General features: G+C 37.7%; 1 protein-coding gene across 3 annotated transcripts in view; it reads left to right on the top strand.

Annotated features, from left to right (window-relative positions):
- unc5cb (unc-5 netrin receptor Cb) overlaps positions 1-14,338 on the top strand; it is a 139,605-nt gene that overhangs the window by 113,446 nt on the left and 11,821 nt on the right. For 2 of the 3 annotated variants that reach the window (XM_065264340.2, XM_065264333.2), the window contains 3 exons: positions 5,311-5,370; positions 10,427-10,618; positions 13,927-14,274. In XM_065264340.2, the coding sequence (XP_065120412.1) occupies positions 5,311-5,370; positions 10,427-10,618; positions 13,927-14,274 (600 nt within the window). The remainder of the gene's footprint in view (positions 1-5,310; positions 5,371-10,426; positions 10,619-13,926; positions 14,275-14,338) is intronic. The other variant, XM_065264349.2, reaches the window with a different exon arrangement.

Raw genomic sequence — 14,338 nt, 5'->3', positions numbered from 1 at the left:
TTAAATATCATACAGTATTTCAGATCTTAAAGAGATAGTGAGCTATAGGGTGAACTATCCCTTAAAGACTTGTATTCAGACAGCATTTATTTTAAAATAAATCAAATGGTAAATAGGTATTTACTTACACGTATCAAATGTAAAGTAACTCTATATTACATTTATGCTTAAAATTAAAATGTATGTTGTCGATACTGTTGCCAATATTACTGTGACGCCACACACAGCTGTTGTATTTTAAATAATGATTTTATAAAAGTGATTATACAAGCGTTTGATATTTGTTCGGTGATGACTGTTAAGTGTGAAAAGTTCAGTGAACACAGCCATTGAGTACAAATAAAGTTCATAATAACCATAAAGATCATAAAATATCATGAAACTCATAACAGCTGAAGCTCTCAATCAACACCACAAACAATCGGCCAATCAAAGACCTAAATGTGAACCTAAATGAGTTTTGTTTGTCTTCTGGAGCTCAACAGCTGTGGTCACGATGAACTGATGTTGTGTGGAAAGAGATTTTTCAGAGTTCTTCTGTTTGTTTCACGGATAAATATCAGCATACAGGTTTGGAGGACAAGAGGTCAGTAAATAAATAATGACAGGTTTTTCACTCCAGCAACGGTGAGGAAAAATCAAATCGATTGCAGCTGCGGTTTGGATGGAAAGTTTTTTTCCACAGAAACCAGACTGGACTCAACACTTTGTGCTGTTTGTCATTCATTATACATGCAGAGGTTGCAAAGGCCAGAAGAGATCTGACACAGAGCCGCTCGGGTCTCTTCATCGCTCCAGAGACGTTTCTGAAGCCAAACTTCTTCTGGTTTATTTGCATGCTAATCCTCTCTTTGACACACATGCAGAGACACACTTGTCATTTCATATACAGCCGCTCAGTCAAAGACAGAAGTGTTTACCACTGAGTTTACATTCATTTTGATGAGGTCGTAAACAATGAAATGTTCAAAGTTTGAAAGAATCGTTAATTATAATCAAAAGAATTATTTTCCTATCGCAAAGATATGAAAAAAGAGTGTGTAATAACGAAGAATATTAAAAGAGTCTCATTGGAGTGTGATGTCTTTACCATGGTATTGAATAATTAACATATTCATATACCGCAGTAGGGGAGAGCGGGGCACAAAGAAATGCTTTTTGGCTTTGATTCTATTATTCAATAAATATTTAAGTTAGATCATTTTTTACACAATCAACACACACATCTCTGCTACAAATAAACACTTAAAGTTTGTTTGTGGGATCTGCTAGTGCTGCCTCACAAGTACTCTATTTTTCGGTCTATAAGCCGCGGGTTTTTTTTCATAACTTGGCTGGTGCTGCGTCTTATAGTCAGTATGAATTCATTTTGACATTTATGAAGCAAAAGACGACATTATCGTCTATAGTCGCAAGAGTCCGCTATATGCTGCTCCTGTATTTATGTAATTCAATGGATTAATGTGGAATGACGAGTATGCAAACTTCACACTAGTTGTCTTGTTCGGTTGGTTTAGACTATTCAACCTTCCAGGTAAGTTCTGTATGCTATGGTTTATGGTTTAAATAACTGATAATATTACTTTAACGTACAGACATCTATTCAGCCTGCTGTTCTGTCTGCTATTGTTTAGTTGAATAACTCACCTTTCCAGATGAAATGTCTGTTCTTCGGCTTGGATTTTGTGAAATAATTTTCTAAATAAACGTGACGTATAGTCCACTGCGACTTATATATGTTATTTCGTCTTAATGATGCATTTTTGAATGATGCGGCTTATACCCCGGTGCGGGAAAGTACGGTAGTGGCGACTAATCATTTGCAGAATAAAAGTTTTTGTTTACATAATATATGTGGGTGTACTGTGTATAATAATTATATATAAATACACACACAAGCATGTATATAATTAAGAAACATTTGCATGTGTATATACATGTTAAATATGTAAATATTTATTATATAAATATATTTTTTTCTTCAAATTATACATGTATATGTGTGTATTTATACATAATTATTATACACAGTACACACACACATATATTATGTAAACAAAAACTTTTATTCTGCAAACGATTAGTCACGACTAATCGTGAGGCAGCACTATAGTTATTATATAATTACACTGAAAGTTTAAAGTTAGTTTAAACACAAATAATTCAATCAAATTCTGTCTATATTCTAAAGGTGGATATTGTTTATATAACCATCCGTCTATTATGCAGCAATAAATCAATTTTTTGAAAGGGCTTGCACAATTAAAAATCTTAATGTTTTCATTTTATTATCATTGTATACCTGAGAATTGTAATTGTAAGTGTGTGTTCACACCAAATGTGGATGACGTGAAAAAATCTCGACACTTGAACATTTTGAGTTAACTTGCTTCATTTGCATCAATCGCCAAAAGCACAGATTGTTCGGCCCTGTAGAAATATGTAAAGTAGCTGTGTTAAATTAACCCCACGTTAGTTTGTGCTACGCTCATCAGTAAACTCCTCCATGTGACTGTAGAGATGATAGTGGTTGAGTTTGAGTTAACTGTGTTATAGTGGCTTTCAGGAAACAATTCTTGAGTTGAGTATTAAAGTCATTTCTGTGCCATTTGAATCTTCTGATTGTCTTTGTGAAATGCATTAGATGTGTGTCAGATTGATGACTGGTTTGTGTGGAATATAAAACCCATAACGTTATAGATTTAGCCTCACTTCTCCTGATTGATTTTCTCCTCTCTCCAGCTAAAAGGGTGAAAGCACTTATGTCCATACTAATGACCGTTTCACTGGCCGTTTAGCAGAAATCCACATTATCTGAAAGCTCGCATTATTGCAAATATCATTGGGAATGATTTAATCTTGATATGTGAACTCACCTCGTTCAGCTGAAGTGTGAGTTCACGCGGCGTTTTATCAAAGCTGGAAAGCATTTACAGTATGGAAGATTTCCTCCGCTAATGGCTTGGAAATATTTTGGAGTAAAATGTGAGTTTGTTCTAATGTGTTGAGGGAATCTTATTCAGTTTTTGAGTTTGTGAAGTGCTCAAATGGTGTTTCTGCTGTATGTGAGATTGACTCGTTCGCTCGAAACTTTTACCTTTTATCACTTAAGTAGGATTGCTTCGATCGTACGTTTGCGCTGTTTGACTGTCTCACGCCGTTATGATGTCGCTTTGAGGTCTTCGGTTGTTTAACGCACAGACAGATGGCATTTTCCTGACATATCGATCCATAAAAAGGGCACAACAGACACAATCGACTTTTTATTCTGGCACAAACTTTGCTGTATGAAACCTTAGATTTGTCCTGTTGCCCTTAATGTTCCTTCTCACGTGAAGCCACGACTAAAACTACAGTACCGCGGTACTTTTCATTGTTAGTGCTGTATGGTACTTTAGTTTTTGATTGAAGTATATAATGCCAGGGAAAATTGGGCAGTAGCTTAAAACTAAAACATTGACAGTAATGAGTTTTTCTGTATTCCAGTAATGCATTTACTCTGTTTTTCGTGTGATTTTGAGCTGTAGGTAGGGTTGTAAAATTCTGGGAATTTTCAAGGCTGGAAACTTTCCATGGGAATTAACCATAATTAATGGGAATAAACTGGGAATTTGAAAAAAGTTGCCTATAACAGGGAACTTGGATATTAAAAAAATCTTAATTTTGTTTTACACAACAAGATTTAATGCCATTTCAGTTGAATTTCCTCAGTCACATGCACACAGCACACTGCTTACTAAAGGGCTATTGAGGCCACACCCCCTGCATGTATTTGCATTCATTCATAACATGCACAGATCATTTCTTCAATCCTGCAGACAAAATAATGTCAAAGTGTCCATCTTTGCACGTAAATTACATTCATTTGTCTAAAACTTCCTTGCATTTATTTAATAAAAAAAATCATTGACAGAAATCATTCATATTAGAAGTATTTTGATCAAATAAATCCAAGCTTCATGATCAAGATTCTTCAATAGTTGTATTACCTTGCATGCATGTCTGCTTATGAAAATGTTTATTAATGTTTGTATATGATAGTTTATATACATTCCCATACACTCCTGTTTAGTTTCCAATTTGAAATATTTCCAAAATTCTCTGATTAAGTTCCCATGAAAAATTTTACCAGAAATTTACCGGAAACTTTCCGCCCCTTTGCAACCCTGGCTGTAGGTCACCTGCTGGTGTTCATGTACAGTATAAACCTCCTAAGACCCAAGCTTTGGTTTGTCTTTTTTAAGATTTGGGGTTTCAGATTTTGGAAAGAGCCAATAAATATAATAACCAAATATATATCTATTTTTTAACGTGAACCAGTGTAATTGTCCATGTTTGTGTACAACAGGTTCCAGTTTCACAGATTTAAGTATTGTGGTGCAAACAACAAAAAATATGAAGTCCACGTATGTGAACACACCGAGTCTTAGGAGGTTAAAGACAGAAACATCATTCAGATCACATGAGTTTCTTTCGGTCTCAGTCATATCTGCTTACACAAACACACAAACATTGGATTTGTCATAGCAGTGATTTTTCTGTCTTTTCATTCCTCCACCTGTCTGTCTCTCTCTGCTGCTGTGAATCCATACAGATCTCAGATCTTAGATTGTTTTCTGTGAGACCTTCAGTGTCTGTATGAATTTAAAGAGTCAGTCTGAAGTATTTTACTTCGTCTTTTAGCTTTCAGCTCAACTCTGTCTACAACCTTTCCTGACCTTTACTTGTGAATGAAGTGTATAAATGTACTGAAATATTTTTAATGTTTAAAATGTTTATGTTTAATATGTCTTTATTAAAAGTGAATATGTTTTATATTATATAAAAAAATCTGTTCAGTTATTTTTTTCTTTAATGGAAAGACAACCACACTTTTAACCTTTAAACTGTCATCCCATAACAGTAATTGATGTGGTTTGTTTAAGATTCCAGTGTGTTGTCCATGAATCTGATGGTCTGATGTAAAGCTCTTCCTCACGCTGCATTAGTAAATGTCTGATGTTTCATATCTGTTGGTCAGACTCTGAGTGCTTTTCACTCTTTGACTCAGAGACTGTTTATCAGGTTAAAACAATCCATCCCATTCTCTCATTAGTCCTAATGAAGCACTAAAGCACTGCTGACGGATGGTGACGTTCCCTCACGTCTCCTTTGTCTGGAGAGCGAGGGAGGGAGCAGGAGGCTCCAAATAGAGAAGAATGGCCTCGTGGTCACCATCGCTCATGCCTTTGTTATCTTGTTGGATTTTGTTCAATCACATTGTGTTTAATTTCATTTTTGACCTTCCCCACCCCTCCCTTTCTCCTGAAGGTTCCTTATTTCAGAAGTCCTCAGAACCCAAAGATGAGAGCAATTCTCTACCTCACCCATGTGAGTCCCTCATTTCATTTTTAGTTTTGCATGTCTCACCAAACACTTTCTTCTGTTCTTATTTCAGTTCTGTATCTGTCAACTATCAACCTTACAAACATCCTGACCTCACCTGTGACTAAAATAATAACAATACATGTGTGTGCGTGCGTATGCATAGGTGTACGTGTATGTGCGTTTGTGTGTATGCGCGTGTGTGTGTATATGCGTGCCTGTGTGCGTGCGTTTATGTGTGTGTGTGTGTGTGTGTGTGTGTGTGTGAGTATGCATGCATTTGTATGTGTGTATGCATGCGTGTGCATATGCGTGAATGTGCGCATGCATTTGTGTGTGTGCGTATGTATGCATGCGTGTGCATATGTGTGCCTGTGCGTGTGCATGTGCGTTTGTGTGCATGTGAGTATGCATGCGTTTGTGTGTGTGTTTATGTAGGCATGTGTGTGCATATGCGTGCACGTGCGTTTGTGTGCGTGTGAGTATGCATGCGTGTGTGTGTTTGCGTATGAATGCGTGTGTGTGTATATGAGTGCGTGTGCGCGTGTGTTTGTGTGTGTGTGTGTTTGCGTGTGTGCGAGCGCGCCCATGTTACGTATGCATGCCTGTGCGCATGCGTTTGTGTCCGTGTGAGGATGCATGCGTTTGTGTGTGTGTGTATGTGTATGTATCCACGTGTGTGCGTATGTGTGTGTGTGCGAATGCCTTTGTGTGCGTGTGAGTATGCATGCGTGTGTGTATATGAGTGTGTGTGCATGTGTGCGTGCTTTTTTGTGCTTGTGAATATGCATGCGTATGTGTGTGCATATGAATGCGTGTGTGTGTGTATATGAGTGCGCTTCCATATGAGTGCGTGTGCACATGCGTGCGCGTGCGTTTGTGTGTGTGTTTGCGTATGTGTGCCCATGTTACGTATGTGTTCCCGTGTGTGTGCGTGATCTCAGGTCCGGTCAGTATTTTACACATGTCTGTATGAGGAAATGTGTTGTCTGTTTCTCTCACTCACCCATCTCTACCGCACAAGTGTTTAATAATCCTTTTGATTTTCACCCTGTTTTTCTTGCTGTTCTACCTACCGTACGTACCCGCTCGTTCAAAGCAACTTATCAATCTGAGTGATACATTTTAATGCTCACCCCTGATACAAACACTATACATTGGGACGAATGTGAGGCGCACAGAAGGAGAGATATTGGTACACTTTTATCATTCGGGCTCGGTTCGCTGTGTCCATATGGTCTAGAATAAAAGCATCTTCATGGTTCTGTAGAGAATCGTCATTTAGTCTCTGAAATCTTTGTTAAAGATAGCCGCCTCTGTAATAGTGCAGTTTATGAATAATACAGAAGACAGCTCTGTTTGGAGAGAAATGAGAGAGTATCTATGTCAGGGAAGTGAGCAGAAATAGATTTTTACATTTAGTCTCCATTTGCCGGGGTCAGGTCTCTCACTCATTTGAGATGCAGTGGGTGTGTGATGCTTCACCTTGGCCGTGTCAGTGTGGCTGTATGTGGAAACGGTGAACTGCCTTCAGGCTCCGAGTCTGTCAGATAATCAAACCCTGTTACCCAGCATCTCTCACCCCGCAGGCTCCTAGAGATCACAGACCGATCGATGGGATCTCTTCCCTGTGAGCCGGTGACCGTAGAGCTCAGCACCACAGAACCAGAACCTGATCGTGAAGGGTAGACTTCTGTGCTTTCTTTTACAGGAGTAATTCAAGCCAAACAACTCATCATTTACTTGCCTCTGTATTGCTCATAACATCAATATAATGTCAAAAAATGTCTTGTTAAAAGGATTTCTCATGGATGTTCAATCCGGCGTTTGCATTTAGAATTTATCCTGGAGGTCACAGCGTTTGCTTTTAGAGGGCAGCGTTCACATTAGTGAGATTAATATGAGATGTCACAGTGATTAAAATGAGCAGCACCACATTGATCGCTGCCACCTGTAAAAGTCAAGCAGCTGCTGGTGTCTACATTTACATGTATTCATTTAGCAGACGCTTTTATCCAAAGCCACTTACAAATAACAGAGCATTTAACAATATGTCATAGAGCTAACTTAAAGTGCAGATTACAAGGCCATGTTTACAAGTAGTTATTTAAGCAGTTAGGGGTTAGTCAGGGGAATCCAGAAGAGGTGTTTTAAACCCTTATGTAAGCGTTTGTTTTGAATGAAACATTGATGTAAATGATTAATTTCATACATTTATAAAGGTGTGCACAGTGTACAAACAGCAGAAATATCACTAGACTGTACTGATGTCTTACAGCGCCATCTGCTGGTGCAAATGAACATCACAGTGCTGGAACTCTTTATTGAATGCTTTGACTTTTTGCATGGCCTTTCATAGAAAAAGAGAGAATTATAAAACTGCATTAATTTCATTCAGTCGTCAGGAGGTTTGCTGTCTGTCAATGCATACGCAGAAATCAATTTTCTTCATCAGTGTACTTCAATCATGTTGACCTGACTGTGTTTTCTGAGTGATGTGTGTGGCCCGAGGCCCGTGGACACCTTTATATTAAAGCTGATGTCACACTTGTCATTACTGTGACAGGAAATTGTATTTTTCACAATTATCAGGGGGACAAAAGAACAGTTTCTATGAAAGTAAAGGCCAAGTATGACATCTAATGATGGCTTGTCAAACGCTGTATGGACTTGCTTCCGTTCGATATTATTAGTGGGATTTTTCAAGAGTCAAGGAGGATAAAATAAGACATAGATGAGGAATGAGAGAAGGAAAATATCTGATGTCTAGACGTGATTTAGGTCACACCTGGTCTTTATAATGTGTTGAATATTGAATACTGTAAACAAGAAAAATATTTAGAGATGTGTTCCTCTGCTTGACTCACAGACTTTCTTACCCTGATCTATAACATGCACACATTTATAACATCTGTTTATCACTAAAACCTCAGTAAACCTCATGTATACACATAGGTGGGGGGCTGGGGGGCCTTGCCCCCCATTGGCTAAAAGGATTTTTATCAAATAAATTATATTCCACAGCAAATATACATATTAATTTAAAGTCTTATGCATTACTTTGTAAAACAATTGTTTGTCATATCTGTATTTATCAAAACATGGTGCTCGGTGAAGTCTCTTTTATACATCCATCCAATCGGAGAGAAGCTGAGAGGAGGGGCGAATACTACACCGACCAACCACAACACCCTGCCTTTACTAATGAACAACAACATAAAAGTTAATATAGCTTGTCGATTAATATTTAACACTACGTGCTAACACAATATTAATAGGCATTGATTAAACAATTTATCTGTAAAATCAGATACTTAATAAGATGCGTATGTTTGTATAGCAGCCCAAGCACATCAGCGCTTCAGTGTTCGTTTTAAGAACAACGCATGGTGTGTTTAGCCACCTAAAAACCTGCAGTGTGTTTTTACGCTAAAGATTGTGTAAATTAATGACCTCATTCACTGCATATGAATTTGCCACCATGTTTTAGAAGTGAAGAAAATGGGATTGACTTATAATGTTTTTTGTTTATATCTACCGCCAAACTGTAATTTAATATGACTTAGGATGCTTCAATATTTGATCACTGCATAAAAAAAACGGTTATAGTGAGAGTAATTTACTGATTATTGTATTCTTATTAATAGAATTCAAATAAGGGTCCTCATTCTTTACAATTAATTATGTGTTACAGTTACAAAAAAACTTTTCTAACATTCAGGCTATGTTATTTCAATGATTATGTTTTTTATTAATGAAAATTTTCTAGTTTGCAGTAAAAATCATAGCACATATTCAGGTATAGATAGTGTGATAGACAGTCTGCCCCCCCCCCAAGCTCAAATATCAAGCTACGCCTATGTGTATAGATGGTTATATATCACCCCAAATGAAATACAAATGAGTAAATGAGTTATCATTATGTTTTAGATTAGATTAGATTCTCACTGCTGTGATATACTTGTGAATTACAGTAATAGAGTAAACACATGCTGCTTTTATTGAAATATAAATTCAAGGCAAGTGAATATGGAGGACGTGAAGTGAAAAGATTAAAAATAAATAAATACATGTACAAAGAAATATTTAAAACAAACATAAATAAATACAAAAATAAATAAATAAATACATTTGGAAATAAATGCATGCCATAATAAATAAATGTAAAAATAAATGAATAAATAAATGTAAATATAAAAAGTCAAAAGAGATATATATTTATAAAAATAATAAAGTTAAATGATTGAAACAAAAAAAATAAATGCCGAAAATAAATAAATTCGGAAATAAATAATAAAAAACACAAAATTGGGACTTAAAAAGTAAAAAATTAATTATATTTATTTTATCAAATTTATTTTTGTTCACATTATTACATTTATTTATTAATATATTTTTTTACATTTATTTATTTTATTTTTTTCACATTATTACATTTATTTATTAATATATTTGTACATGTATTTATTTATTTTTAATTTTTGCACTCCCAGTCCTCCATAAGTGAACACTTGAAAATGTTAATAATATTGTAATGTAAATAATACTGTGCCGTTTACTGAATACACTACTGTATTTGTTTTGCGAATTTGGTTGATAAAATTTTGCCTATATAAAAATATCTTCAGATTTTTATTTTCTTTATAAACAATATAATATGTGGTAATAATAATATGATCCAGGTGTTGTTAGACAGAAGTCATTTAGTGAAATCTTTATTTGATAATATGAATGAATGTTCAATGAAGGACTTGAAGGTGAGACCCTGCTGTGCATTTGTGACAGAAGGAGATCTTTGGTGGATTTTAGCAGCACTTTATCACAATACATCATTGTTAAAGGCTTTCTTTCACTCAGTGGGCTGTAATGAAGTCTTAGCGTTATTAATATCCCGAGCGAGCGGTGGGGAGGATATTGGACCCAAGATAGAATCTCTCTCCTAATTTGACACAGCTTTAATAAAAGAGCTATCAATCAGACTGTATCCAGCTCTTTAACTCAAAACCCAATGAGATCAGTCTTCTCTAAAGACCTGTCTCTTTCTCTCTCTCTCTCTCTCCAGCCGCTCCTAGCACAGATGATGTGGCCTTGTATGTGGGCATCGTCATCGCCGTCATCATGTGTTTGGTCATCTCTGTCATTGTGGCGCTCTTTGTCTACCGGAAGAATCATCGAGACTTTGACTCGGACATCATGGATTCATCGGCGCTCAATGGTGGATTTCAGCCGGTGAATATCAAGACTGCTCGGACAGGTACTGTATGCTTACAGCAGATATGCATACTTAATTGAAGACCTAATGCAACAATGTGGAAGCTCATTACATTACCGCCGTCCAATCAGAACTCTAAACCTGTCAGCTGTCAATGTCACTGCAATAATAAAGGAAATGACAGGTCAGTTTACCATGATGAATTCAGTGGCTGACAACTCCAGATGGAGAAATGAAATGTGTCAGAGTCTGTGTGACGTGAGGAGAACTGAGGAGACGTTTATAATTCAAAGCTCAGGAGTGTCAGGCCGTGTGTGTGGTGTGTGGTGAACTGTTTGATTTGAAGGCAATCTGCAGGTTATCATGAGAGAGTAATGAGGTTTGTCTGTTTGTAATTACACATCAGCTGCAGGTACACCAGTGTAAGAATCTGACTAAACTGTGTTCACATCCTGGAGTGTGTTTACCTAGACTGTAAAAAATATAGAGGTAGTGTTCGTGATGTCACCCAAAGGTTTGTAAAGAGCTTTTTTTAAGGCCAATAGTCAACAAAGCCTGCTAGGCCGTGCATCACTCTTAAATGGATAAAAAGGCGGGACGTGGGTGGACCTAAGATTACTGATTGCTGAAACCACGCCCCCCCTAACTCACAGCAGTGCCAGTAGTGGCAGTTCGCCCATCACTCAAGTGGAAACGACCTTAATTATGCAGAACTTTAAGACTTAATATCAGGGTTTTGAACCAGCTATCACATAAGTGTTAACATTTGCAAGCCTTTGAAACACATTAAATTAATCAATTTTCACCCTATTTAAATTTGCGTATTAATCCGCGAATCGCATGTAAGCTGAACCGTGGGGATCAACTGCGATCTGTCACAGCACTAATTAGTATTAAAAAAAAAAAAACTACCTCAAAAAACGTCTGTTTCTGGAACATTTATTTTTTTGAAAGTTTCTGGTTTTATTTCTGTTCCTTGCAAAACATCAAAAGTTTCTGATTTTCATTTTTGTTCCGTGAAGCGGTTCAAAGCCTTGCTTAAAGGTGCAGTGTGTAGATTTTAGCGGCATCTACCAGTGACATTGTGAACTGCAACCAACGACTGACGCATAGAGAAGCTACGGTAGCCCCCACAGGACAAACATGTTGTTGTCTAAGACAAAATACAGTGGTGAAAAAATAGGTTTATCTGTTACTGTAGAAACATGGCGTCACAAAATGGCGACTTCTATGTTAGGGGACCCATGGTGTATGTAAATAAAAACGTCTCATTCTAAGGTAATAAACACATAACAGTTCATTATTTAAGGTCTTCATACACCCCTGATAATATAGTTATGTAAATAATATTGCATTTCTGTCAAGAGATCCTTATAAAAGTTACACACTGCACCTTTAATATAATTTAAACATATGAATTACAAAACTATTCACCCCCCTCAAGGTGTCATGAAGGGCAAAATGAGCTATACAGACCAAAAACACTTCTTGTACCAGGCTCTAAACACATTTATTTCTGCTGTAAAGTTGGGCTCCCTTTTGGAGCCTCTAGTGGGCAGTCGATGAATTGCAGTTCAAGTCACTTCTTTGTTCCTGGTTTCACGATAGAGATCACAAGGTCGCACCTTGGCGTTTACATGCAATTATGCTTAATAAACTAATAATGTGTGGGGTGTAAATGAGTTAAATGGTTTTCTTTCATCAAGGAAAGTCCATAAATGGCGTAAGCAAAAACCTGATTTTGCATTGCATGTAAGCATCTTAATCTGCTTTCTCATAGTTTTGTTAATGTGCGGATATTTCCCCTGTGAAAGATAAACGTCACACGTGGAAATAAGCACAAAGTAACGCATAAAAGTCTGCGATTGCATGCAAGAAACCTGACAAATCTCCAGATCCAATGCAAACGCATTTTTCTGCATAGCCGGTTTATTGTTCTGCATCTTAAGTAAGGAATAATTGACGACGGGCCATTGAATTATAAGAAAATAATGCACACCCAATCACGGAGTGTCGTTACACCACGGAGTCAATTTTTCCTCTTATACCACGGTTACCACAAACATTGCTCTGGTGCCTATTTTTAAGACATTTGACAAGTTAGGTGTGCGGTTATCAAAAAATAATTAATATCCACTGAACCAATCAGAATACAGCATTCAACAGACCCATGGTAGCCTGGTTAGCCAGACCTACATCAAGATGTAAGGTCTGGCAACTCTTCACACAAACGACTCAATGCAAGGGGCGGGATATAAGGTTGTCCCTTAAAATGCCTCTGCACGCAATAGGATAGCGCTATGACGGATCAGAGCAACGAAGAAGGTGACGTAGTTACCGTAACCAGTCGGCAAAACTCCAAACACATCTTTCTTGCTTAAAAAGGACTTCAGTACGGTTTATTTGCTCTTCTCTCAAAGAAAAACATAAGTCTAAGTCCTCCAGAGTCGCGGCCAAAGCCGCTTCAAAAGAAAGCTGTTCGCCAGCAGCAGCAGCCATTCTCTGTTTTCAAGTAGGAACCGTTGCAGCTCTGTCGTCATCATGTTAAGCCCGCCCCACAGACGCTACACACGGTGTGATTGGCCTGACCAAATTTTGGTTTTTGGACCGGTTAAGTGTATTGTGAGTGCCTAGACTAAACCCTGGCAGCAAATATATTTTGTGGCCGCTAGGGTGCGTCTAGATTTCTAGGCTAGACCCATGGTATAATGCATACAAACGTTTTGATTTTTGATAGTTATTCACTTATTCTGTGCATGTCAATAATGATTAAACATGAAAACACAATAAATACAATATTTATTTTCTAACTGTACCCAGTGTAATCTGTTGAGTATCAAAATGTTATTTAAATAGCTGATGACTTTCTTAAAGCGACCTCATGATCTCGATCTTTGGCTCTCGGGTACCAGCAGTATCTGAGTACTCAAAAAGCGATGGGTTGCCATGGTTTCCACAGCTCACTCAGTTAAGTGGTTGAGCGTGAAATGGAGAAGCACTCGTAATGTTAGTTTAAGAGCAGCACTGCGTCGTGGGTTCAACAGCACTCACGATGAAGAGGATGAGGAAGAGCTTGAGGCGTGACACCACGCCCCCTCAGCTCGCTTATGAATATTCATCTGTGTACCTGTGAAAGATTAGCTCATTTGTTAAGAAGCCATCTGCTCGAGTAATGTAGTAATGAGGAAGAGGAGAGAAAGACTTCATCACCTCTTTCATTTACATTACAGTAACTGCTCGATTTTTACCTTAATTATACTTTTACTGTTCTTGTGACTTCATATCACCCATATTTGAAATCTTTGTGCTTGTTAAAGATATCATCATGTTCTTGTTCTTTGTGTTTTCAGCTGATCTTTTGACAGCACCTCCTGACCTGACGTCAGCTGCGGCCATGTATAGAGGTCCTCATTACGTCCTCCACGACGTCGCAGACAAGATCCCCATGACCAACTCTCCTCTGCTCGACCCGCTGCCCAACCTGAAAATCAAAGTGTACAACTCGTCCGGTATGGTGACGCCTCAGGAGGACCTGTCTGACATCTCGTCCAAACTCTCACCCAAACTCCCCCACGCTCTCATCGACAGCGACACCATCAGTCGGCGCACGCAGACTCTGATGCGATCACGGGACCCATCGTGCACCGCGTTCGGTTCTTTCAATTCTCTCGGAGGACATCTGATCATCCCGAACTCAGGTCAGTGGTGATTTGTGTACTGTATGTCATGAGATCACATTTAAAAGATGTTTAGATGTAGATG

Source organism: Paramisgurnus dabryanus, chromosome 10 (assembly GCF_030506205.2).
Source record: "Paramisgurnus dabryanus chromosome 10, PD_genome_1.1, whole genome shotgun sequence".
Taxonomy (NCBI): domain Eukaryota; kingdom Metazoa; phylum Chordata; class Actinopteri; order Cypriniformes; family Cobitidae; genus Paramisgurnus; species Paramisgurnus dabryanus.
The sequence above is the reverse complement of the archived record's forward strand: the minus strand, read 5'-3'. Positions and strand labels throughout refer to the sequence as shown.